Source organism: Meleagris gallopavo, chromosome 2 (assembly GCF_000146605.3).
Source record: "Meleagris gallopavo isolate NT-WF06-2002-E0010 breed Aviagen turkey brand Nicholas breeding stock chromosome 2, Turkey_5.1, whole genome shotgun sequence".
In the NCBI taxonomy this organism is placed as follows: domain Eukaryota; kingdom Metazoa; phylum Chordata; class Aves; order Galliformes; family Phasianidae; genus Meleagris; species Meleagris gallopavo.
In genome coordinates, this window is record NC_015012.2 from 25762174 (window position 1) to 25789575 (window position 27402).

General features: G+C 37.7%; 3 protein-coding genes across 3 annotated transcripts; 2 read left to right on the forward strand and 1 right to left on the reverse strand.

The window, feature by feature from the left end:
* Positions 1-791: 791 nt before the first annotated feature.
* RHOQ (ras homolog family member Q) lies at positions 792-7732 on the forward strand (the record flags this gene model as incomplete). Its single annotated transcript, XM_010706783.3, has 3 exons — positions 792-971; positions 1543-1638; positions 2334-7732. Coding segments are annotated over 3 exons (432 nt in total), but the record flags the coding sequence as incomplete, so codon positions are not given.
* Positions 2665-21227, reverse strand: PIGF (phosphatidylinositol glycan anchor biosynthesis class F). Its single transcript, XM_003203891.4, has 5 exons — positions 20862-21227; positions 19040-19131; positions 18110-18226; positions 13396-13504; positions 2665-3077 (listed from the first exon to the last, which is right to left on the reverse strand). Exons 1-5 carry the CDS (start codon positions 21087-21089, stop codon positions 2964-2966), a joined length of 660 nt encoding a protein of 219 aa, XP_003203939.1. The 5' UTR covers positions 21090-21227; the 3' UTR covers positions 2665-2963.
* A 10-nt stretch (positions 21228-21237) lies between these two features.
* On the forward strand, positions 21238-27298 carry CRIPT (CXXC repeat containing interactor of PDZ3 domain). Its single transcript, XM_003203903.3, has 5 exons — positions 21238-21327; positions 21421-21486; positions 22192-22246; positions 22983-23086; positions 24849-27298. Exons 1-5 carry the CDS (start codon positions 21312-21314, stop codon positions 24911-24913), a joined length of 306 nt encoding a protein of 101 aa, XP_003203951.1. The 5' UTR covers positions 21238-21311; the 3' UTR covers positions 24914-27298.
* The last annotated feature ends 104 nt before the right edge of the window (positions 27299-27402 follow it).

Below are 27402 nucleotides of genomic sequence, written 5' to 3' on the forward strand. Positions count from 1 at the left end.
TTTCTTCCTCTTGCTAGAGGGATTATGTCTGTTTTACAGTAGGGATAATGTTCTTAAGTACCTCTGTTCCTGTATGCATTGGCAATAGGACTGGTGGCTTTAAATGCCATGGCTCTAAATGACCCAAACAATAATCTTTTCAGACACATGTCCCCAAAAGGACACTAATGTTTCTCTGAGAGGGTTCTTAATCTTTAATTTCTGTTTCTTGCTGGTATTTGCTGAGCTTGTTTACAGAAAGCAGAGTCTGGACAAAGGAGCTCCCTACTGATTCTTACCCTGTCCTGATCATTAGCAACAGGACAGTAAGATTTCTTTGGCTGAAAGAAAACTTTAAGGAGGAACTTAAATATCACTTCTACATATGATCTAAAGGGAACATTTAAGTTAAGTGTATTAAATAACCTTAATCTAGCCTAGCTTTGTATAACCTAGATGACTTTATAGCAGTCACATCTTGTGCTCTTTGGTCAAACAAATACTAACTTTTGATCTGAAAGCACGTTTGGAACAGAATTTTTTTTCCTTTAAATCAAAACATTTTATAAAGATACTCTTCTGTATATTCTATTACAGAGGTAAGTTTCTGTCAGTACTAACATAAAGATTGTATTTCTGTTTATATTCACATATAATTACTCTTATATCAAGGTTTTGTTCCATACTAACTAACCAGGAACAGTTGTAAACATTGAGAAAGTTTGCCTCAACATACTTCCTGAAATACAAGTACAGTTCCTGAATATAAAATTAATTAAATACAAGCAACAACTTAGCACTGAAGATAACGGAATTTTCTTTCTCAGGAAGACTATGATCGTCTGAGACCTTTATCTTATCCTATGACCGATGTCTTCCTTATCTGCTTCTCAGTGGTAAACCCTGCTTCATTTCAAAACGTGAAGGAAGAATGGGTACCGGAGTTGAAGGAATATGCACCTAATGTTCCTTTTTTACTAGTAGGAACACAGGTATCTGTTTCTGTTTTAGTTTATATAAATCAGTTGACTGTTAATGCCCTTTCTTTGGGCTCAAAGTTCAAGTCCAGCTGAATCTGAGCAGCACCTCCTTCTGGATTTGCAGAACTACCCCAACAGTTGGCAGAAAACTTAAGATCTGTGTTGTTCTCTGATAAGTAACTTCTGTTTTGTTAAAATAAATGCATTGGTCTGCAACTATCAGTCATGTCTATTACTTATGGAAGCTAAGAAACAAGCGGAGAAGTGAGACAAAATTCCCTCCTGCATCTTGAAGTGATCCACTTGTTTCTATTATGTTTGAGTTAGTTGTGCTGCCACTGCTAGATATACATTCTAATATTTTAATTGAAGAGCTGAGTTAGGAAGTAAATGTTTTGAGTTTCTGGACTGAAAGCAGTTCACAGCTTAATTTCCAGAGCTTCTGGATCAGTAAGGATTCAGGATCTGAACAGTGACATGATTCCTTTTTTTTTAATGCTTTAAAAAGAGGCTATTTATATAACCAGCTGACTTTTGTTTAGAAAAAAAGCTATTCCAACATGTCTGCAATCTTTCTTGCTAGATTGATCTTCGTGATGACCCGAAAACTCTGGCAAGATTGAATGATATGAAAGAGAAGCCTTTATCTGTGGAACAAGGACAGAAATTAGCAAAAGAGGTAAATTAGAAACTCCTAAATGAAATGACAAAGCAAAGAAACAAGAAATTGACTTTTTTTCCTCTACAGCTTTGCCCACTTCTTTTACCAGTTGACATAGGAAACCTCATAACTGGTAGCTAAGGAGCAGACCTATGGAATAGTAATTCCTTATTAGTAATTGTCCTAACTTTCTGAATAGAAACTCGATAAAAATTATGTAAGCATTAATAAGAGATAGTTAAAATCACAGAATGGTTGAGGTTAGAAAGGAACCCTGGAGGTCATCTTGTCAAATCCCCATGCTGAAGCAAGGTGCTGGAACCATCTGTAGGAAATTATTTCTGAATGCTGTACTACCATTTTAACACCCTGTGTGGATACTGTGACTGTTTCTATTGTGACTTCCTTTTGAAACATAAATTGGTCACGTTATTTTTTGCTGTTTAGTTACTGCAAATGCCTGAAGGACCTCACTGCCTGTCCAAAGAGTTTATTTAATATGCTTCCTTTATAAGACAAACCAAATTAAAGCAGTGCCTTATCTTTGGCCAGAATACAAATCTTCTGTTCTTCTACAGGGGGAAGCACATTCAGATAAATTTTCAAGATCGCAGCCAAACTCTGTGGTTTTCACTATAGAAACAAATCGCTGAAGTGCACAGTTCTGAACAGCTGCAATATATTGCTATTGAATTAACTTATTTTCTTGACAGATAGGAGCCTACTGCTATGTGGAGTGTTCAGCTTTAACACAGAAAGGACTGAAGACTGTTTTTGATGAAGCTATTATAGCCATTCTAACTCCAAAGAAACACACGGTGAAGAAGAGAATAGGTTCAAGATGCATAAACTGCTGTTTGATCACGTGAGATACATTTGACAATGGCCAGGCTTACTGTGAAATTCTACTGAATTTAAATACAACGCATTAAGTACACAGCAAACTTGTTTGAAAGCTAAAATCATGATTCTGCCTTCTACAACCAGTGAAATCCAGAGGAATACAATCAAAATCGATGAACTCTGTAATAAGAAGCCACCACATCTGTTACAAATATTTTATTCAGACTGGAAGGTACAGTCTCTCAGGGTTACATAGTCTAGAGGAAGCAAAAACTGCACCATGTTGAAACAGCATCTGTATGATGCTACTGAGTGGAGGTGCTTGGCCTGTAATACTCTAAATGAATTTGGATAGTCGTCTGCTTTGACTACACATATACATATATATCTAGAGGGAAAAAAAAAAAACAAAAAAAAACCCCAACAACAACAAAAAAGAAACTTTTGCACAGTCTGTATGGAATCTGCACAAAGAAATACCTTGTCTCTCTTTGCGCCAGTTATCTGCTTTTGTATGTAAGCTGCTTCCGGTTCCAGTGTATCCACAGAGGTGCAATAATCAGACCAGCCATATAGCCAAAGGTAGCTCCGAGGGAACATGAAATGGGCCATACCTGAGGGGAGAATGCAAGGGAAAAGCAGACAATGAGAAAAATTGTTTGTGTTTTTTGTACTTTGTGAGCACAAATTCTCAGTGTAATCTAGGTACTGAAAGACAGTGGAGTCTTATTCTACTTTAAAGCTTGATGTGCTTTCCTAAAAATGCCACAAGTATAACAATCATACGTGCATCTTCATGAACACTAAATGCCGTGATACAGTTTTGTTATTTTTTATATTAATATGTATTAAAATGTAACCGGGCTTCTGGCTGTTGCAGATCTTAGTTTGATGTTCCCAAAACTACGTGAAAAACTTACTAGCATTTATATCCCCCGAAGTGTTCAGCTAACTTAGTGTCCTGCTGCACACACCTTGAAACCTACAGATTTTATTTTTTGTGACAGTTAGACTTGAAGATCTTTGTAGGTCCCTTCCAACTGAAACTATTCTATTCTAAGTCTGCCTTTTTCCATTTTTCCTTCCAATCTTTCATGGTATTCTGAAACTTTCAGAGGTGTGTCTAAATAACCTAATAATACAATAAGGCCAGAAACTGAGATGAATATAGGGTTGTTTTTTTTAGGCTTGAAATGTAGGCAGAGGGATGAATTCCCCTCTGGCTAGAAGAAGGAAGAAAACTTAAGTCTGGAAACTGACTGAACATCTTGCACCCAGTTCAGGAAAAATATAATAAGCCAGTATGTTGAAGACTCCAAGAGAGCTTTCATTATAGGCTCTATTTCCTAACATAAGAACAGGGAACTGACTCAATACAGCTGACTCACACAAAGCATCTAGTATTGAGGCAAAGAAGTAATGAAATTCTTCCCATCACCGCTGTCAAATTGGTATTGATTTTCAGGGAGGATGGGCCAAAACAAAACTTTAACCATTCTGTACTCAGATGTAGCATATTTTAACGTCAACTGCATGTTGCATTTGATGAAGTTCCCAATTAAGTTAGTGATTAAAAATATTGTAGAATAAACTGAATTCCCACCTCTCTTCAAAATTCTCCATTGTATATTGCAGGGACAATTTTGCACATCCTGCTGTACAGTCCTTAATCTAGTACAGACTGCACTGTCCTATTCTTTGTTTTTTAAATTAAGGGGGATATTCCCCTTCTATAGTACTTGAGACTGAGAAATGCACTAGACATTAAAGAAAATATCCACATCTCAGTGTCCAGCCTTTTTTCTGCTTCATTTTGACTGACAATTCATGAGAATCAAATGAACTTGCTTTTAATGGTACTGGTTTCTCATTTTCCTAGATCTGATTCTTTTCTTTACTCCATTATCGCAGGGAGAAATAGATTCATTCATGTCCTTTAATCATGGGAATTTTAACTAGGAATAAGAGTAACTTATTTTTTGTTCTCTGCTGTTTCATCTTCACATTCCTTAGCAGTTTTATATATTATTTGGAGGTCTTAAGGAGTGTAGCAAAGATGACTATAAACAAGGTGCCTTAGGTACTCTTTATTGACCTTGTTTCATTCTTCCATTTCCAAATGTTCTATCTCTGCTATTTGGTTTCATTGCTAGAATGTTTTGGCTGTTGCCTCTCAAACCAAAGACTTGCTTGTTTCAATTCAGTTAACAGTGGCATTGTAGATCTTTTATAAAAAGCCTTGAGATGCTTTGGCACAGTAGGATATTATGTATATTTAAAACTCACATGACTTTGTGGCCTTGGCTAAACTTATGCTTCAGGTAGATCTTTTCAACTTTTAAAAGAAATGTAATCAAGTTATTTCTAACATTTTGCAGGCTATTTGAAATGTCTAAAGGACAAAAGCAAAAAAGTCCCTGAGACCCCAGTTACTCAGTAACATTCAATGGAAACAGCAGTCAAACTTTCTTATCCACTGGTGAAGTGAAATATACCATTCTAACAAAACTAACGACAAGCTTCATAACTCAGTGGTTTTCTTTTGCATCAAATTCTCTGTGAGTGATCAATGATCCTTCATTAAATTTTACCTACATTAGGTGAATCTATTGTAGCCAAATTGCTTTTCAGAAGTATGAATAGATGTCAGACTGACTTTTCATGTTCCCTTAACCAGTAAGGTCAATATCTCTGATGACCCATTCACTCTGTATTTTTTGGTATTGTATGTATAGCGAGCAATTGTTGAAATGATTAAAATGATCTCTGTTGATTGCTGTAGCTTCTTTTTCCTGACTGAATCACAACTTGGAGCACAGTTTTTCAATAGTTTTCCTGAATTATATAACTTAATATTCATGCTGCCTCTGTCTGCCCTCCAAAACATTCAGTTTTTGTTTTGATTTTTTAAAAAATCAGTGTTACCTCACAGGCTTTCAGGCTGTCTTACTTAACACATGACCTCTGAAATCCATCCCTCACTCATGGCAGATATCAAACGTAAGGGGCAAAAGGGAGAAACCGTATAACACTCCATCTCACTGACTGTGAATGGGATAGAAAAAGAAACACCATCCTTCTAGTGGCATAGAAAAGAAGGATACTATAGAAAAAAAGAATGTTACCAGGTGCCTTATTACTGTTATAGGCCCATGTGTCTTATGCTGGTGAAATGGCTCAGAACGGTTGTGAAGGCATTTTGGCCTTCTGAAAACTCCCTAAGCACAGGAGCTACAAGCCTGGACATAAGAGAGCAGCTGTCCCTATGTCACCTCTCAAAGCAGGGCAAAACAATAAACAAGTAACGGTACAAGCTCTGCACCTTTTATTCTTGACCAGTGCCATATAGCCAGATGCACTCAATGGTGTATTTAAAGAAACAAATCAAAGAAATATTAATATGTGGTTCTTAAGCTCATCAGCTGCACTGAAATAACAGCCCTTGTGTATGCTTTACAGTCTGTAATAAATGTACTGCATTGCGTCCACCAAAGAAAGTGAACTGCTTTCTTTTTCATCAGGTGCTGGCCTTGTTTTTCTGAGGTTCAGTCGCTTTCTGCTGAACCTTTTTAAATGAAATTGACTTCCTTGATCAATCTACTTTTGCCCTGTCTTGCATATTTTCTCTTAAACTTGGTTTGGTGTTCCTGACTCAGTACCAAGTGATAAAAATCTAGGCAGCTGATAGACACCTACCAATTGTAAGAGATTCCCTCCATCCCACTTGTAAGAAGTACTCAACTTGTAATGTATTCCTTTCACTTTCTGAAAACTGCTCAGTTCAGTTTTTCCTACTTTCTGCTATGAGGAAGCTGACATAACCTACTCCACCACTGACGTCATGCTTGGGGTGGAGTAGGTGGGTCAGCAGCAGGAAAATAAGATGTTAGGCAACATTACATAACTGCAGTTTTTTGAGGGAGAGGAGAGGAAGTTGATCTGCAGAGATTAATATGGGGAATGTAGAAGGCAGGACAGAACATTCTTCGGGAAACTGTTGTGAAATACCTTGTGTATCCCAGCAGCTGGGAAGCATCAGCTACCATCCTCACAGCCCAATACAAAAACAGTCAGTTTATGTACCAAACGTGTGTGGAAACAGGCCAGATCTAACAATGTGTATGTGATTGCTAAGAGTCTGAACAGCGGCTTGGCAACAACAGATCCCACCTGCCTGCTTAACAGGCACAGAAATTGAATTTTAAGGGATAGAGCAGAAGCCAGTGGTTAACAGAAAGCAATCCTGACTTCTCCTATTTCAATTTTCTTCTAGCCTTGTTCTTTTCATTTGGCAGTGCTGATAGGACTTAACAGGAATTTCTTTAGGCTAGCTAAATAGGTACTGCAGAACTGCAAGGTTTCTAGTATATTTAAGAACTTATTCTAAGAATGAGAACAGGAATTGCCAACCTTTCAGGAAATAAATGAGCTAGTTTCCTAAATGCTCTATAGAACACCTATGAGCCGACTTGAGAATACTTAACATATTGCATGGAAAGAGGAGCATGTTGCAGGATCACAGCAAGATGATCCTTGCTCTGCTATACTATGCATATAGCTAGTTAAAGCAGATTTCTGGCTGCATGACAATTTTGTTCTCTACTGTGAGTCCGCAATATGCATCCCATGCAATAGGAAGCATCTCAACACTGATAATGACATAAAGGCCAGATTCTTACAAAGCAGAGCAGTAAAACTCTGATAAAGGTTTTAAGGGTATCATAAAGTAAGCAGGTGACTGCTGGTACAGAGTGGGGTAATCTACTGCATCTATTATTTAAATAAATAAACAGACTGGTCCCATCCTACAGATAAGTGCTTTTTTCATATGCCTACACTAGGATTTTTTTGTATTGTTATTATTTCCAAAGATCTGTTTCTGGCTGTCAATTAGAAAGCTATGTAAGATTTTTATTTCACTTAAGAACCGAATAAATGAGCACAATGATTTTCCCTCTGTTTCTAACATGCCTTAAATTACAGATTGTTTAGTCTGCACTGTCTCAAAATTTTCAAAACATATTTTTAACCCATTTTGGTTGTGTGAATGTTAAGTAAAAGTGTCTTACCACATTGTACAGAATGTGTATGTTGACAAGCACGTGCTGTGGAGAGGAAAGTGTGAAGACTTTTTCAGGCTGGCATTTGTAACCAGAAGTTGGTTTTGTGGATTTGTGTTCTAAAGACCTAGCAAGCATGGCTGCCTTTGATTTCACCATTAAGGTTTACACTAAGAAAACATACCTGTAAATAAACAATGATAACCCCACTGAAGTGGAACAAGCTTCTACCTCTCTTTAAAACAAAAAAACACCCCAAAACCAAAATCAAACACTTCCCCCACCCCAGTGGATGTTATCCCTGCTACTCTTCTGAAGCAACTTCTTTTACATCAAAATTTCTGCAGTAGTTAATAGAAGCTAAAGCAAATACAAGAATGATACTCTCTCAGCTTACTTAAGAATAACAATGTAGCATCAAAGTTTATAGTTCTGGTTCAGCTTACTCAAGTAACCATAAAAATTGTGCTAAGGGTTCTCCACTGACTCTTTTTCAGGTTGCAACTGTCCAAAAGGTATCTAGGCCAACATTTAGAGTCATATTGGCTAAACTACATGGAAGTTGGTCAACTCAAGTTATATCAGCACAACCTGTTATGTTACAGACATTCAGTATGAAGTAGGAACTCATACTTCAATGTCACTTTCACATATGATAGAAAAACATTGTAGACAAGATTCAAAGTCACATTTTATCATCAATAACTACAGATCAAACTTCTGCTATGAGAAAAATGGGTGGGCATGAAAACAGTGAGCTTAAGATGTTTTAAAAATCCGGTGTCAAAATATGCAATAATTAAGAACTTTACTCTTTGCTAAATAAAGTTTGTGAGTGATATATAGGGTGTCTGGAATACTAGTAATAATCATTAATTATACCATCTTGTTCTGCAACTCAGTTACCTCAGACTGTGCAAAGAAAGGATGTGTCACTTTGTGTCTAGTCCCACCTAAACTATCTCACTCAGTTTCAGCAGTGTTGTGCTTTGAGGTGCCACTTCTCAGGTGACACACAAAGCTCGGATCCTAATCACACGTGGATATTCTACCATCAACCTGAAACAGTCAATCTGGAAAGAAAGACACAACTAAGCAACTGCAGCAGGAGTTATTTCCTTTTTCTTTGCTGAAACTATTCTAACTAACCCCAATCCTTACACAACCACTGTGCATCAGAGGCAACTAGTTATGGATGCATAACTCTTGAAAACTTCTGATCATCATCTAGAATAGTCAAGTGATCACAATTAAACCCCACAAATTATTTGTAAAATTTCTTAGGAATTTGACAGTAAGCTCAAGACACTGAAACACACTCATTCTACCAATATGACATTTTTTCTCTACGAGTTTTACTTGTCTTTTTTATGTCATGAAAAGTATGTTGCTTCTTTCGTAGTACAGAAATGCAAATGTAGGGACTTGTTTTCCTGTACAACTGTCCTTACATCTTTACCTTTGTCTGAGATTGGATTAATTCTGCAGTATTTTAATTCTTCTATAACCAGAAAGAACCACCTGGTAGGTTACCCTGATCAACTGTTTTTCACACTTAGAAAATAAAGTTTACTGAAAAGTAGCAGAGAAACAACAGGCATGGCCAACCTCTATGTTAAAAAATTACTTTATGAATATCAACAGAATAATGAAGAACAATGGATCAGGATACCAAATGACTTGCAGCAATATGCAATATACTTCTAACAGAAACGCTTATCATGTTTTTCATTTCCATTCTGAAACATTATTCAGACAGTGGTCATTTTATTTCCAGAATAATATTCCGTTCCTGTTGAGTTTCATTTACTTAGAATAAAAGTTGTCAGTTACATGCCAAAAGACACATTTTACATAATTATATTTAAATGTAGGGCCACTAATCTGAATATCCCCTGTATGCAATATTTTTCACAGTATGAACATGGAAAATAAAGTGAAGAGATTCTGAGATATCTGTATTTATCTTGTTTTTCTCATGTGCCACAAGAGGTATGCGTAAAGAACCAGTATGTTTTTAGTTGGTTTATGAGTAACTAAGTATGAAGCAGCATTTTGATTTTAGCCATTAGGACATGGATTGCAACTCCTGATGATGAATTTTTATTCATTTTTTTATTAAGTTCACTCCACTGAAATCTTAATCTTTTTGAAGTGAAAATTAATTCCAGTGAAAGATAATGAAATCTGATTTTCTGAGAAGGAAAGAAATAGGTAATGGTACTATAAACTACTCCTGTTCTATTATGTCTCCAAGGATGGAACTTTGTATGGGGCTGCTGAATCACGGCCTGAACCTCTGATTGATCACCCGAGGCAAGCAGTGAGTCAGCCATGTGAGCACAGGTGAAGGCAATTCACCTGTGCTGCAGGAATGGGTGGAGCCTGGCTCCAACTCTCCTAGACCCATTTAAGAGCTGACTGCCAGTGGGGAAGGATCTCTCTGGAGATCTGCTCCACTGGAGTCTATTTTGTGAGCCCAGGATAGGGTGTGTCTTTCTTTTCTTACTCCAATATAATAATTACATCAGACAAGCTCCTGGATATATCATCTGTATATTCATTGACTGTACACTATACCATCTGTATATCCGTTGATTATACAACCTTCTACCATCTCGCTGGGCAGCCTGTTCCAGTGCCTCACCAGCCTTACTGTAAAAAAACAACTTCCTTATGTCCAGTCTAAACTTCCCCTTTTTTAGTTTGAAACCATTTTCCCTTGTCCTATCACAACAGAATCTACTGAACAGTTTGTCCCCTTTCTTCACAATGCCCCCCTTTAGATACTGAAAAGTCCCTATCAGGTCTCCCCAGTGCATTCTCTTCTCCAGGCTGAACAGCCCCAGCTCTCACTTTTACTGTCCCCTTTAGTTAGCAACACTTAAGAGATCATGTTCAGGAAAACCTGTATTAAAAAAACAACAACAAACAATAAAACCAAAACCATTAAAATAAATAAACAGATAATTGCAAACTTCTGAGAGTTGTGAACATGATCTCTAAAAAGCTACCTTAAAGGAGTTCCACTCCTGCCTTCAAGACTTCTTACCATTTTCATGCTTCGCTGCAATATAACTATAAAATATAAAGGCTTTTAAATGAGCTTCTGTCACTTTTCCCTACAAAGCAGATCCTTAAAAAACAAAACAAAACAAAAAACACCTAAAATTACAGTTTTCAAAGACTGTTGAAATGGCAGCCTGCAGAACTGATAAGCAAATTTCTCTATTCATCTGACCTCTTGAATTACTCAGATGATGATTCAGCTAATGATCAAGCAGTTCAGATTCAAAATGGAAATTAAGATTTCTTCCCCCATCCCATTATTTTAAATTCTACAAGGTAAAAGGTGGAGGAGTGGGGAGCATTCATGCCCCCAGAAACAACTAGTGACAAGTTATAATATTTGAAGCTTCTGCCAATTCTTTGCTGCTCTGAGGAGTCAGATAATATATTTTTAGATTTACAGATTCCAGATCTTAACTTTAGTAAGTCTGTTGTGTTCAGCTTGTATGACTTTGAAGACTTTTCAAACAGAAAAAACTAAAAAACTGATCGTTAGCAAACTTGTGTCTCTTAGAGTGGGTAGACAATGGGAATAGAGGGATAAAAAATGAAATGGACTTGAAGTTATCAGTCTTAATCAGAGCCTATTGACTTTTATTAAGTTTTCCTATATCACTGGTGCATAAAAGAAAGTTTTTATACATGCAACTTAGTGTCATCTGAGATTTTGTGCATGTGCACATGCATGCAATATATCTGCACCAGCATAAAAGAGATGAATAGTCACACGGGTGGATGGTATCCATTTGTCTAAACATGAGGTGTCCGGTGCCATTCTTACTATGCTCTCTCCTCTGCAGCTACTGCTCTGAAAAGTGATGTGTTTCCTCTAGGTGCTCTGCCATCAGTCCCATGTGAGTTTCTGATGCACTGGATAGCACTCAATATTATGATTAGGCTACTAAGTATCATCCAAAACTCATGCATGTGGGCTTAACTCCAGTTCTAAATTTCCGAAAGCATTGTTCAGAATGATAACTCATTGTAAGGGAACTGTTGAGTCATGGCCTGAACCACTGATCGAGCAGCTGGGGAAAGGACCAGGTCACCCCTGAGAGCACAGGTGAAGGCAATTCAGCTGTGTGTTTGGACGGGGTGGAGCCTGGCTGCACCTCTCTTAAACCTCATTTAAGGGCTGACTGCCACTGGGGAAGGATCTCTTCCTGGAGATCCCTTCTTGGTGGAGCTTTCCCCTCTGAACCTGGAATCTTCTCATACAGGTAAGCAATCTTCTTCCCTTACAGCACCTTCCATGCCGATTTTCCCATCATACTGATCTGTCTAATTGCTACGCTCATACACACAATTTTCACCCAAGATCGTGTTCCATACTAGGAAATGCAACTCTTAGAGTAACTGTTGTGAATTACACTGAAGAAAGAAGAGACAGTATTCAGAACTTCTTTCTGACAAATGTCAACAGAGCAGGGAAATGGACAATATGCCATTATATGCTTACATAAATGCAAGTTTTTATCAACACTTACATAGATTGATTCAGTGCACAAATGCCAGTGAGTGAAGACTGTGACAAATCTTGGATGCATGTGTAAGAGTAAAATAAAACCTGCTAGATGTGACATGCCACTTAAATATAACTGAGCAAGAGAAGAATTGCTTGTCTCTCACTACAAAAGGACATAGCATTGCATTTCAATGAACCCCTTGTCTTTTAGGCAGTATCAGGGAAGGTCAGCCAACAATTAACTAGTTGCTGACACATACTTTACCATCAGTCTCACGTAGGTATCTTGCAAAAAATAAATCCAAGCCATTTTAGAGAGGAAAACTTCATTTTGTATGTAAGGTATTACCCTACTCCTCTACTATTATTTTTGAAATAGAAATTTTAATGCCTCATTACATTGGTGTAAAGGAAGGCTGATGGCATAAGGCTGCTAGCTACTTCAGGAGGACAAATTTCTATGGCAGCTCTAAGCCACCATGTCTCCGTAGTATCAGAAAGAAAAGCATGTTGTCTGTTGTGTGATTTTTGAAATAAATCTTTGAAACTGTCTGCTTACAAACAGGCCTGGTGGATACTGTGCAACTGAGAGCTTTGAGTTTAGTAACTGGAGGAAAGAAAATGCTCTAAAGATCCTCAGTAGGTAAATTGATATCGGTATCATCATTTTATAGCAAATGCAGTTTTTCACTGTTATATAATCATTTCTCCATGACAAACAAAATAAAGAAAATTACACAGACATTTGAATTCATATAAAGACAGAATCTGCAGTGCCAGCATTCTTTTATTGCGCGAATACAAAGACAGTCCTTGCCTCTCTTTGAAATCAGAAGTCAAGACTGTAGTATAGTTCTTTGGCCACACCATTTCCACAAGTCAATTCAAATCTATTTTAAATGCATTCTGCTAAGTGCTTGTACAGAACTAAAACACTGGGAGAGAGCATCATTTCTTCTCTGCTTATAAGAAAAGAAAGGATACCAGACTGAAGGTAGACAAACCTGGAGCAATCTTTATCATTTCACATTTCTCTTGCTCCTTGTTTAGGTTATTCATAGCAAAATTCTTACAGCTTTATTTTGTGATAAAATTTGCATGCAGCACACACTCACAAAACTACAACAAAGAATCTTAAAAAGGAAGGTAAAAAAATGCATTTTACATCCTTATACTGTAAGCAAAGGTGCTTCCAATGACATTTTAAATGTCTGGCACTACCCTGTAGAAACAACTTACAAGTAAATCTAATATATCTGTTTCAGAGCAATTTTGAGTAGCTTGTACATCTGGAAAACAATTCTTTTTTTAATTTATAATAATGATGCAGATACTAACCTGCCAGGGCCGATCCCAATCAAGAGGAATAGGAAATGCTCCAAACCAACCTCCTAGTATACTGCACATTGTAGTAATCTGTAGGCTGTTTTCCCAGATAGACATCGCTCTGTAAAAATAGTGTTACAGGATTTCAACAGCAGCAAATGTTACCAGTTTAGAATGACATGAAAATAAACACTGCAAAGTAAATACAGACTGCATGTTACACCTCTTAAGCCACACTGCATTTAAGTTCAACTGCACATGAGGCAGGAAGAATTTCTTGCATGCTGGTAATTCTTTTTGCACAGCCAATCAAAACATACAGTGCATGACAAGGATGTTAGTGACTTTGGTTCTCAGTTTATAGCCTCCTACCAGCAGTGACTTCAAAAGTTTTGGAAAATTTGGGCTTCTGTTCATTAGGTAATTGCTTATTGTCAATCATCAGTTTACCGAATGATTATTTTGCTTTCTTCAAGCCATTCTGAGTTCTTTGTGCATTTCATAACACTGCAGGGCATAATACTGAGGGACATGACTTCAAATCCCTACTCCAAATCAGTATGGTACAAGACCTGAACCTTAAATTTGCTTGGTCTCAGATTATAAACACAAATCTAGCTTTGAAGAGAAAAGGATGTGTGTTTTACAGCTAAAAGTCTAGATGAACTGCAAACCCCAAGCTTCACAAGTGATGTTTAGGTAGCATGACATGAAAGCTTTAAACCTTTAACCCTTGTTTTGAAGAGTCTAAGGTATTCAGAAGTCTAAAACATGTAACTCACTGCTGCATTCAATACTGAGGGAACCATGTGTAAGTGTAGGACAAACAGTTTCTATTGCTTGGATAACAGAAGTCATACATTATAAATATTACAATCAGTACCGCTGACATTTTGGGCAGAGACAACACCGTTTATTCTATGCTAATCCCATTGCTGTAACTTAGAATGCTAGATTTGAGCACACAATTCTATCTTCTTGTAACTTGAAAACAAACAAACAAACTAGTCTGCACAACAAAAATTGTAAATTATTTCCAGAAGCTGAATAACTGAGCTGCGAGCCAGTGCGGAGAGGAAACCATTTGCTATAGCCCTATAGCAGTGAAAGAGGCAGCAGAATACACTAAGGACTGACTGAGGTACGTTTGTATCACACAAGGCATCCTATCTGGTAAACATAAGCACGTACTGCTGTGCCATATGGGAATGCTAGATTGAGTCTAAAAGCAAAATAACAGAAGGCACGGTGCCCAAGTAAAGAGCAGTTCTCGGTAGTTTGGCAACAATTTGAACTTCTAATTCATCCACACAGACAAAGCATGGACATAAGCCTCTCAAACCTGGCATGACTTGTCCTCCAACAGCAGTACTGCAGTACCAACGCATTGATTATTCACTGCTCTGCAAGGAGTGTCAGCTATCAGGATTTTTGTAGGTAGTCATTAACACACCACACAAATCCTTCATTAGTATGAGGAGCAACATAAATGAGCTTTATATACACATACACTATATGTATTCATATAGATTCTATGATATGAAAACTGTCTTAGTTCTCTATTTTTAAACTACTGAGAAAACTATAACTGAAATCATTCTACAGGCAAAACTAGTGATATTTAAGATGGTAAATGATGATTAGTGGCATAATAACATTTTAAAACTTCAGATCATTTCAGACCTTATTCATAATACAAGTTGAGAACTGTTTTAAATAATATTTGAATTAAGAGGTTAGTTAACATAAAATAACGTATTAAGATAGATCCTGGATAGACAAGATGAAGAACTTTGCACCACGGCAGGACTGAAATACAAAGCAGCACACTCCTTTGATGCCCACCTTTACAAAGGATGCTTCCAAATCTGTGAGTATGCAGTACTGACTGACAAATGATTAAATGGGAGAAATGAAAACTGGACAAACCACTTCTGTACTTCACTTGTTTTATTTAACTGCTCAAAAAATCCAGTTAGAAAATTTCCACGCACTTCATGTTTTTAAGCTATCTGAGCTACAATTGTGTTGCATGTAACTGTTTTCTCTGATCCAACGTGTCCCTGACCCACCAACATTCCCCAACCCTTATGTAACAAACAAACCACAGATCACACGGTACCATGCAATGCCACATAGAGTCTGACCCTTACAGGCAAGCAGACTTAAAGACTGATCTTTTTTTGAATTCTAACTAAAAGTGATTTTACTCAAGGTGACTGCTTTGCTAGAAGTGCTGCAATTGCAGACAAAGAAAGCTAAGCACCTCTGCAGAAAAAAATAAGCACTTGGCAAGATTACCTCCATGATATTTATGCTGAAAGACTCAATTGTACCATAGCTATTACAGTGCAATAGATCACATAGCAAAAGTTACTTGGATGTAATCTTATGAATAGGTGTATGGGAACTGCTGAATCATGGCCTGAACCTCTGATTGATCACCTGAGTCAGCCATGGGAGCACAGGTGAATGCAATTCTCCTGTGCTGCAGGAAGGGGTGGAGCCTGGCTGCACCTCTCCTAAACCCATTTAAGAGCTGACTACTAGCAGGGAAGGATCTCTTCTGGAGATCCGCTCTGCTAGAGTTTTGTAAGTGAGCCCAGGATATGGGTAAGCATCCTATCTTTTCTGCTTTGGTGTAATAACTATGTAGCCAATCTCTCTGGTATACCTCATAAGTATAACTTCTGTACATTCATTGACTGTACAATAGGCCTCCAAGAAAATATTAGGTCTAACAGTATTTTCACACTAGACAACCACCACCTTAACATAGCAGAAAGATTTCACAGCTATCTAGAGCAACAGCTGGCTAATTAATATTAAAATCTATTACTTGTTTACTTTTGATTCATTAAGGTAAACTTTTTATAGATGCCCTCTCCTGCATTTCTGTAAAGACAAAGGCACAGCAGATCTCAATCTTACAAATATTGCAAACAAGAGCAACAACCATAAATGTCAATGATTACTTCAATCTAAGTTTAAACAATTCCTCTTTATTCTACACTGCTACTCAGGCTTTCCAGCTTGTTGTTTAGAGAATTTAATTGCACTGGCACATTTCCTTCGAGGCACGCAGCCGCAGCCATGCTGATTGTACCTAAATGCCCTTTTCCCCCATTCAACCAGTCCCACCTCATTTCATGTGGTTAAGCCAGGATATAACCTTGGAATAAATCATTCCTACACTCGGTTAAGATCTAAGTTACTTGCAACTCATTCATGAGGTCAAGTGAAAAAAACACTTGTTTTCAAAAGGGCAACTTATTACAACCCATAAAAAACTTACTACAATATTTCTCCATAATCTATTTTCATTCAAAGGGTTGCATAACCAAACATCATTACTAAATGCGCATTTAATCAGATAAAGTCATATGGCTCCCTACTAACAAGTATGTACAAAAACATCATAGCAAGACAATCCTGTTTCCTATGCAATAATTATGCTGAAATAACAGGAAGATCTGGACTAGGAAAGAAAAAGACATGCATTTAAAATTTAACCTGGCATAAAGACAGGCAGTCGTCAAACATTTGTTACTTGATTTCACCTATTCTCTCCAGTTGCAAAACTTCCACAGACTAACAAGTGAATCAGCAATGATTTGTTTTGGCTAAATAACACTATGATTCCATTAAATTCTTGTCAGGTATCATTTATATTACCCTATTCACTCCTTCCACTGAAAATAAAAACCAAGCACAACCAACATGCATAAGGATTTAGATACTTTTCAGTAAGCTGAGAACTGATACAAAACACAAGCCAATACATAAACTACAATAAACAGCTTCCCATTTCTTATTTCTGATCTTCTCTACACAGAGTAACTAAATGTAACTCTCTTCAGTCAGCAGGATGATAGAACTTCGTTTTCTTTTGAGATGAGAGTTTACCCTTATGAACTGTTATAAGGGAACGAACGCTAACATCTTATTAAACTTCAAGTGTATGTGGAGCTTCTTTATGTTTCAGAATCCAATCTTTCAACAGTCCTGTTATTTAGCATGTGAAAAAAGGCAAAAGAGAGAGAGTACTTCTGGAGAACATATTATCAACGCTAATGTAATGGCTTTTACTAGGCAAAAAAAAAAAAAAAAAATTACATTCATTTAAATGTGCTCTTGGGGAAAAAAAATAAAAAGAATGCTTGAAAGCTGACATTGAGGAAAGCCTTCTTTAAATTTGAAAAAGAACAAGGGCAAAGATTACATAATTAAGACAACAGTAGATTATTTATTATTTTCACAATTACGTTTAAGTTAAAAATACTGTTAAAATAATACTGATTTTAGCTGCTATTCCTACTCTAAAAACTGTTTTTATAGAGCTAACACTGGATCAAGTGTAAGATTCTTCCTCTACAGCTCACTCACAGGTCTCCTTTTTATTATAACCATTATACTGGACTTCAGGATGCTTTCACACCAGTAAAATTCTCATTTGAAACTTTATCTCCTCCAAACACATATAAAGTAAAGCTTAGTCTCTGGATGCCAGAAGTAAAAGGCCAGTTTTCTGAACCAGTGTCTTCAAAATAAATAATACCATTTTTGTCAGAAAAGCTTTCATAGGCTTGTAATTACAAAAGTGACACAACACCCATAATTCAGATTTTCCTTCCCCAAAGTAAAAAAATGATAATAATTCTATGATATTCACATCAATTCAGTCAATTTCTATCCTGGTTGAAAATTAGAATAGAACAGAACTTACCCATTTCTACTAAATACTCGTATCCAAGCTTGTATGTTTGGTCCCAGCAAACATAAACACTGTAAAGTAGTAAAGGTAGACAGGAGAACTGCAAACAAAAATGTCTCAGTCACTGACCTAAAAAGAAGCAATATAACAAAATTATGTTATAAATACTAACGTTCTAAGAGTTCTAAGATTTAGGAAATAAAAATTCTCAACTTGTGAAAGCACACGTGCTTTCTTAAACCTCATGTATAAGAATAAAGCTTTTTCTTATTACTCTAGAAAAGTTCAAAAAGGTAGAAGAAAATCACTATCATCTGTTGCCTCAGCAAAGACTGAAGCATAGTTTATTAGCCCCTGATATCTGTATCATTTTAAGTACAGGTTTATCTCATACAGAACAGCAGTTTTGAATACTTGGATATTTACTTCATTATTCAGTTCATTTTTCTAGTTTGACATTGTGGAAGCAGCCATCAAAGCAAACACCATTGTTAGTCCGTAATTTGTCAACTCTCTCAGAAATCAGGCTGCTTTCTGGTCCACCTATTTTCTTTATTTAATTACGCCTAAAAATTTGCTTGTATCAAAAGGATGAAAGATATGCAAGATGCGTATTTTATAATCTTAGGAGAAAAATAAATAAACAAAACTTAGCAAGCGTTTGTACCCATACAAACGTGAAACATGGAAAATAGTTGTACCCCTACACAGAACAAATATTAAAGTAAAACAAGTTGTTTTTAACTGTCTCACAGAACAGATCTCCAAACACATAAAAGTCTAAGAGCCAACTTCTACAAAGACAGCCACCCTGCTTCCTCCAGCCAGGAGCTTATTTTTTATCTTTCAATGTACCAAATAATATATAAGAATTTATACCAATATCTGCTAGGAGAACTCCCCCTTAAATTGTTTAGAGAAAAATAGGGTCTTCTGACTTACTCTATGAGAGGTGCTCCATAAAGAACAATAATCGCATGAAATAGTATGCAAGACATGAAAAAGTATATACAGCATTTTAGAAATCTGGATATCTAAAAAAGAGCAATAAAATATCAGAATAATGTTTCAAAGGTAAAGAGAATATAAGTAACATACTTAGCTTATATGTATCTAATCAACAGCATCACACACTACTCTTTCTTTAGATATTCAATTTTAGCTACAGCACAGTATGTATTCAAACAGGTATCCTTTAAACAATGAATTAAAAATGACCACACTCACTTCATCCAACGTTTCTTCATCCTTATTACAATAAAACATCTTATTATAATAAAACAATTATAAAATAAATAACTGGAAATGACAATATAACCAGAGATGGTTTCACATTCTATGAAAGCTGCCTTTTAATGAAAGTTTAAAAAATTTCTAAGTAAGAAAGTACATAATATGAAAAAAAGACATTCAGAATCAAAAGCGGTATTTAAGACCATAAGTAATAGTAATTAAAGCTACTCTGTTTTGAAACTTGGCATCGTATGTACTAAATCCCTTTGAAAAGTGTCTGTGGCTATCTGTAGATCTACGGATAACTGTCTAGGAAATTAAATGACAGCTTCTGGGTACTCACTATATCATACAGAAGGACGGACACTGGATAAACACATCTGGCTAGGCCTGTTCTGATCAGGTCACAAATGGAAATCCATATCTCACTTGACCGCTTCTTTGATATTTATTATTTATGCTAGGCTGGGATGAAACCTCACCTAGAACACATAAGCCTGCTATATTTTCAAATAACAGATGGTTAAAAGACTTGTTTTCCATGATGATTTCATGTATTTTACATCCCCTCTGTCAGCAGTTAACAGTTTTACATACAAAGATACTACTTTCTTGGATGACTGCTTAACTCTTTAAGAATCACTGTAAGAGCACTGTCTGACTCAGCTGGTGGGAGTGCACGACTAAGCTGACTTCAAATTGTATTCTACCACTCCTGATCCAGCTGTGTTTTACTCCAAACTTGCTCTCTTCTAACCTGTTATATTGGGATCCATGCCCTTAACGGTCCTGTTACAAACTGCAACTACAAAAAAATCTCCCAGATTCTTCTGTGTGCAGATTTAGTCATTCAAGGAAATGCAATCATTTTGACACTTTTCAACTTCACTTTTTGAAAGTTTATCAACTTTCAGAGAATCATAGAATAGCTTAGGTTGGAGGGGCCTCAAAGGCCACCCATTTCTAACCCCCTGCCATGGGCAGGGCTGCTCCCAACCAGCTCAGGCTGCCCAGGGTCCCATCCAACTTGGCCTTGATACCTCCAGGGACGGGGCATCACAGCTTCTTTGGGCAGCTGTCACTGCCTCAACTTTAAGTAGTAACGAGATGTTCTCTCTTTTCCATCTCAAATCCTACATATGAGAAACTACGCAAGACTGAAGCGTCTCTTAACAATACTGAAGGTCAGGCCTAGAATGTGAAGAGACTTTTGTGCCCATTTTGGTGTGCCCTGAATCCTGCCAGCAGGCAAACTGCTGGTGGTCAGTTTTGTCTCTTTGTGACTACAAACCACAACTTGTGGGCAACAAGTGGCAGGGGTGGCTCATCCCAGTAGGCTGCTGGCAGGTCCAGACAGAATTCTGTCTGCAACAGAAACTCTGCAACAGCTTCAGCACGTGCTCACACATGGAAAACAAGAATTCACACCAAAAGTTGTAAATTCTTTCCCACCCCATCATTTCAGTGACAGACTTTGCATCCTCTCCACATCACTCGGTAGGAATCTAAGAAAAAAAAACCCAAATCTTACCTTGTTAGACAGCGAGCTTCTCTTAGAAGATGGATTTGGCTTTAGGATTAAACACAAGGTTACGTTAAGGACGCTAACACAAACAGAACAAATACACAGCCACGTGAGGTGCGTGTCCAAAACCGAGAACCCGTCCAGAAACAAAGCCGGCACAAGTGCCGTCAGGACGATGGAGACGGCGCAGAGCAGGTTGGCAGCCAGCAGCCTCCTCAACTCTGCCTCCCTCATCGCGCCGCGTCGCCGCCCACCTGCAACGCGGCGAGCGGCGCCAGCAAGGCGCTGAGAGCTCTCAGGGGGCCAAAAGGGCTTTTTTTTCGTGGCAGAATAACGACCCCAGCTCTACACAACGCGCAGGGCCCACCCGGCCCTTACACGGGACGCCGGCCGCCCGGCAACGGGATGGCGTCAGCTCCGGGGCGGGCCCGGAAGAGGTTGTTGTGCTGAGCCGCCATGGTGTGCGAGAAGTGTGAGCGCGGTGGGCTCGGAGGGGTCCCCGGCATCGGGCCGGGGCTGAGGGCGGCGGGCAGCGCAGTTCTAATCGTTTCTATTCTTTCCGCAGGTGAAAGGAAGCTGGGCACGGTGATCACTCCCGATACGTGGAAGGATGGGGCGAGAAACACCACAGGTAGCGTCGGTTGCACGGTGTTCACCGCGGGTCTAGCCGAGGTGCGCGGGCTGTCGCAGCCCCAGCCTCTGCGGTAGTTACCGGGTTGGCTCTTCGCTGTTGTAGTTTCCTTTGAGCTCAGTGAAGGTTTGTTTGCCTTGAGCTTTCTGGCGTTGAACTCGTCCACCTCACTGCAGCCTTCCAGTATTTAAAAGGGGATCATAAATAGGGGGGGAGAATCAACTTTTTACTTGAGTAGATGGTGATAGGACAAGGGGGAATGGTTTTAAGCTCAAGGAGGGAAGATTTAGATTGGATGTCAGGGGGAAGTTCTTCACAGAACTTACTACTACTTACAGTAGTAAGGTGCTGGAACAGGCTGCTCAGAGAGGCTGTGATGCCCCTTGTCAACACCAGTTTGGATGGGGCCCTGGGCAGCCTGGTCTAGTACCAGATCTGGAGGTTGGTGGCCCTGCCTGAGGCAGGGGTTGGAACTTGACGGTCCTTGGGGTCCCTTCCAACCCAAGCCATTCTATGAGTCTGTGTTTCTGTGATGATCTTTCCCCTCATATTGAAGGATGATACGCAGTGCCTACCCATGCTCTGTGCTGTGTGCTTCTCATCACTGAGCACACTTGCACACGTATGGCAGCTGGAAGCTGAGCTCTTTCCAGTGTGCTTCAAACTATAGAAATGTATTGCTTTGTGCTTGTATTCTTTTTATAGAAAGCGGTGGCCGAAAGCTGAACGAAAACAAGGCATTGACCTCAAAGAAAGCAAGGTTAGTATTTGACTCTGATTTCACCTTAAAAAAAAAAAGTTTATTTTCTGTAACTGAGACCTCACTTTCTCACAAAGCAGGGTAACTCCTCAAAACTTATCCAAAATACACCTTAATCATTTTTTTGGAGAGAGTTACAACATGTTATTCCTTGGTGAAAGTGTGTCTGTATGTATTTCATGGAGACTTTCTGTGGAATTACAGAGCCTAGGTAGCTGTATTGCTGCAGGCATCCCTAAAATTGATAGGAATTGGTGTTGGTGTTAGGAAAGGAGCTGAAAAGGTCATCTGTCCCTGTTTGTTGCAGAATATGTGACATTTAAAGGTCCTTTCCAACTCGAATGATTCTGTGATCTTTCATGCTTAGATCGCCTGTTCAATCTCTTGAGCATCTCCTTTATGTCTAAAGTATGTTCTGTTATCTTAAGCCAGGAGCAAGCCACTGCTGGAATGTATTTTGAGTTCAAAATAGGCTTGTATCTTAATAAAAATACATGGTTTTAGTTCAGCTTTTATTAATTTTATCTCTGTAATGCAAGAAATCTCTCGTAATGGAGAAAGTGAGAGTTTTTCTATAGAAATTCTATAGTCTGTTGGAGTTAACCTCTTTAAGTTCCTTTTCTTGATTATAGTTTTTGCTGTAGTTTCTGTCTGTGTTCTCTCATAGCGCTTTTAGTATGAGGTGAAGGAAGTACTTTATTTCAGTGTGCATAAATAAAGTACTTCTTTTTTCCAGGTTTGATCCTTATGGAAAGAACAAATTTGCAATATGTAGAATTTGTAAGAGTTCTGTCCATCAGCCTGGGTCTCACTATTGTCAAGGATGTGCCTATAAAAAAGGTGAGTTTCACCGAGTACCATATTGCTCCACTTTGGTTTGAAATTAGAGACAAGTAGAACTCTTTGAGCTTGTTCTTTATTGCAAAGAGAAGGCTGTGATGAGATTCAGTCTTCAACTACTAATATGAAGTTGTAGAAAAGATGGAGTCGGAGAGTCATGACCCTCTGATTCCATCACAGTGCACAGTGATAGAGAAGAGTGTAGAAGTCTTTAATTTCATATACATAAATCAATTTTCACTATGAGGGTGGTCAAACATTGTAATAACAGCGACTCAGAACCCTTATGAAATCTCTACTGGAGAATATAAAAATTGTGAGTTAGAGAGGGTAAGCCTCAAACTTGTAATCCATGGGGGGGAAAATAGAGCAACATGAACTCAGTTACTTTATTAATATTGAAGAATTCACTTAGCACGCAGATGTGGGGTGGACAAATTGTTAGATGTAGAATCACAGCTAACTAGTAATGAGTTTGGTTTATGGAATAATGTTAATTGTTCTGCAACTGCACACTGTGTCACTGAGTATGTGGTTTAGCAGTCTGCTAAAGGATGGCTGCCTTTTCTAGTTGCTCACTAGATGGCTGTCTGAATTCCATATGATAGAACCTTGTTATTTCTTGTCATTTTGGGTGGGCATCAGGATTTTATTTTTGTCTGCTTGTGCGTCCTTCCAGATAGAAACCTCAAAAATATCAGAAGTTAAAACTTCAAATACGTTAGATTCTGATTCTGAACATCAAAGATGCTCAGATTGCAGCATATTTCTAGAAGCAGCTGCAGTCTTGATGCTTCAACTGTTGCATGTCTCTGAAATCTAGATACCATCTAAAAAGTTTGTTACTCCTCACTTTAGATATGGAGTGAACACTGCATGGGATGGATTTTGAAGTAAATAAAGCATGTTCCCCATTGTTCTCTTTTCTAATGGACTCTTAGATGTGTGTCCAATCAAATGAAGCCTATATGAAGGCATGATTTGTAGAGAGGCAACAGAAATAGCTGTCAGTTAATATATTTTTTTGTTTGTTTGCTGATGAGCGATCTCTCAAAGCAAGATGCGTCCTACTGGACAGAATATTTGGCACCTTTCTGTTTTAGAAAAAGGGGGAAACATTGAGGAAACTCTCCCTTCTGTCCCTGCCGAACTTTTTGCTGCTCCAGTCTTCTGACTGGCCACTCTTTGTGTTTAGGTCAAAGTCCTTTGGGTCATTAGTTGTTTCTACTTCAACTCTCAGCTATTCTTGGTGTCCATTATAATTCTCTCTTGTACTCTGTAATTAGCTTAATTCTATGAAATTGTATTCTTATCAGCTTTCTCAATTGTCGGTTAATCTTTCATTTAGCAATCAGTTTCTTGGTGCCTGTATTTCCTTAGCCTCGCTACTTTCTGTCCATCTCAGGCTACAGGAATTATAAAGTTTGGTAACATGCTATTTTTATCCGTGGGATCCTTTCCTGGCTGTCCTTCAGTAGTTCAGCAAATTAGAGGCTTCAGATGCTGCTGTGAATCATAATGCTCTCAGAGTTTATTTTTTAAGTGGAAGTATTACATGTATATTGCAAATATTAATTAGTGTTAAAAATCGTATTACTGCTTCTGAATGTGCAATATCTGGTGAGAAGGTGCACAGGTAGATTGTTAAAGATTTCTAATTGTCAGTTTCTTGAAAATTATCCTTACAAAAACATACTAACTATGTTTTTGACGAAAAGATAATGGTTGTTTAATAATTTACACACCTTTTGTGTGTTTGTAGGCATCTGCTCAATGTGTGGCAAGAAGGTCTTGGATACGAAGAACTACAAGCAAACTTCTGTCTAATTACATTGATCTTTCATGAACTTCTGACTTCTGCATCTTTGTACATTTACCTTTGTCCAATATTGTTGATGAATGTTACTTTCTGGAAGATAGTACACTTATTTGGAATGAGTTTAGGGGAGAAGACAGCCTGGTTGTTTCTGTAGAAATGAATACAACATTTGATTTTTGTTGTTCTGGCACTAATGTTAGTGTTTAAAGGTAATGGTTTGCAGCAGCTGATACAGCTCATAGTGATAGGTTGAAACTGTGTTACTATCGTATCAAATCCTTGAGATTAGCACTTATTGTTCTGTTGTCCTGTCTTGAATCTTCTGCTTGTCTGGTGGTAAAACCTAACGGATACATGAAATAAGAGCTTATATCACGTCTTTAAAGTACTATCATTAACTAGTTTCTGTGCTTATAGGTATTTATATTTTTGCTCATTCCTAAACTATTATGCACTTTAAAGTGCTGCTTTTCAGAGTTTAATTCCATTGTTCTGATCCAACAGTAGGGTTTGTTGAATTGCAAGCTGTTAAACTACTGAAATGCAGTGTATTGCTGCAAAAGTAAGAACTGGCAGAGTAAGATTGATTAGCTATTCCCCTGTCAAATCCTAAGCGGATTTTGCATACAGCATCTGGTGGCCCAAGGCAATAAAATAATGAGCATCAATTTCTCATGCCAGGTCTCAGTCTCCTTATTTCCTAAGTTAGTGTGGATTCTAAACGCTTGTTTTGAAAACTTGCTCTTGAATTCTGTGATGTATAATTGTTTATATAAATGTCAGATTGAAAGATCAAAACAGGCTGCCTTCCCTTTAGCACTGTTTGGAGATAAGACTGAAGGAAGCATCTGTGAACATGTGAGGCTGCATTTCTTTCATCCTTTTGTAAATTCTATGTAAGAAAGCAATTTCTCTTACAAAGAATAATAACTTGAATTCATGGTAGGATTTTAATTAGACCTTTTTGTTTATTCCTCTTACCATCTGTTCTTAGCAAATTCTTACGGTTTTGCAACTTATTTTCAACCATAATGGTGAAAATATCAACAGGAATTTCCCAGTGAGTAGATTTTCTAGTTTAAATTTCCTTTTGTTCTGTTATCTACTACGGAGACAGCTGCATGTGTGATAGAGACTGAATAGTTGCTGTTCTTTCTGTGTGTTAATGTGAAAAACTGAACAGAAAGTGCATAGAATAGCTTATGTACAGTAACACCAATTCTAATGTCAGTGTACGTCACTGTGGCACGTTCCTTGTACAGATGAAAAAATGTCTATAACGGACCTCATGCTTTGCAGCAAGTGTTTCTCAGTACAATTGTAAAAACATTCAACCATTTGACAAACAAATTATGAGGTAGCTGTGAAAACCAAGTAGTTAGTATTACGTATGGATCGTTGTCCTGTGTAACAACAATTCTATGATGCACAGGCCCTGGCAACCATGAAGAGGCTCAAATGAGACCAAGGGTAGTGCTCAGTGTATGTTCTAGAGAATATCTTTCCTGTCACGCTGGAAACAATCATTTGTGGTGAGGTGACTGAATTTGGTTACTGCCTGCTGGATTTATGTAAGGCAGTTTTGCTGAAGGGTCTCACTTGAAAGTATTTGTTTTCTGCCTCTTTTTTGTCCTCTACAGCTGTTGGGTATTTTCTATGCAATTGGTCAATCGCTTACTGCACTGGCAGTATTGCATTAAAGGTATGAGCACTATTAGAAGTGGAGGTTGTAAACCAATTAATGTGAAAGGATTAATTGGGGGAATGTAACTGGAACATCTGTGCAAGTCTTCTTGTGGTAGGAGTGGTATTTTAGAACAATTGCAAAAACTCCCACATTTATAGAAGGAAATCTAAAAATCACAGGTAAGATGGTTTGGGGATTTTTAAGATACTCTGTGAGTCGTTGGTAGGAGTTCCTGTTTTTTTCCTTTTTTTTAGAAGATGAAATGGATATGTGTATATATATGTGTGTGTGTATATATATATATATATATAAATATATACACACATACATATTAACATACATATTACTTTTTTTTCTCCTCCCTTAGTTCAGTTAGACAATTTTCATCAACTTAACTTTCCAACTTAGCCTTCACCTTCAGCTTTTCAATCAGACTTATTAGAGGTGATTTCAAGTGAAAGATCCTCTGATATTCTGCAAACTCTTCATTCTTTGTATATTTGTTCTATAAGATTAGTTTTGCCATTCTGTATATAAAGCTTTTCTTGCCTTCCTAATGTTTTCCAGCATCTTTATTTCAAAAATATGACTGTAATTCTTGAATGCATTGTATCAGTTCAGGATTATTTCACGCTGTAAATACTGGTATTCAGTAAATGTGTACTTCATTTTGTAATGTGTAAATAATATGATTCTTTGTTGACAATTGGTTTATGAATGGAGCTTTTATGCCCTATTGCTGGGCAGCTGTTTTTGCTTGTTGGAGTGTATCTCAGGTGGAAAAAGGAGAGAGTTGTTTTTTTTTTTTTT

Bases quoted from the DNA above. Each gene is read 5' to 3' on its own strand.
- PIGF (XM_003203891.4), bottom strand. From the start codon at position 21,089: ATGAGGGAGGCAGAGTTGAGGAGGCTGCTGGCTGCCAACCTGCTCTGC. The intron at 13,505-18,109 runs GTAAGTTCTGTT...CTATTTTTACAG, and splicing joins CGAGTATTTAGTAGAAATGG to AGCGATGTCTATCTGGGAAA. The intron at 3,078-13,395 runs GTTAGTATCTGC...TTCTCCCCTCAG, and splicing joins ATTGGGATCGGCCCTGGCAG to GTATGGCCCATTTCATGTTC.
- CRIPT (XM_003203903.3), top strand. The intron at 21,487-22,191 runs GTAGCGTCGGTT...TTCTTTTTATAG, and splicing joins TGGGGCGAGAAACACCACAG to AAAGCGGTGGCCGAAAGCTG. The intron at 23,087-24,848 runs GTGAGTTTCACC...GTGTGTTTGTAG, and splicing joins AGGATGTGCCTATAAAAAAG to GCATCTGCTCAATGTGTGGC.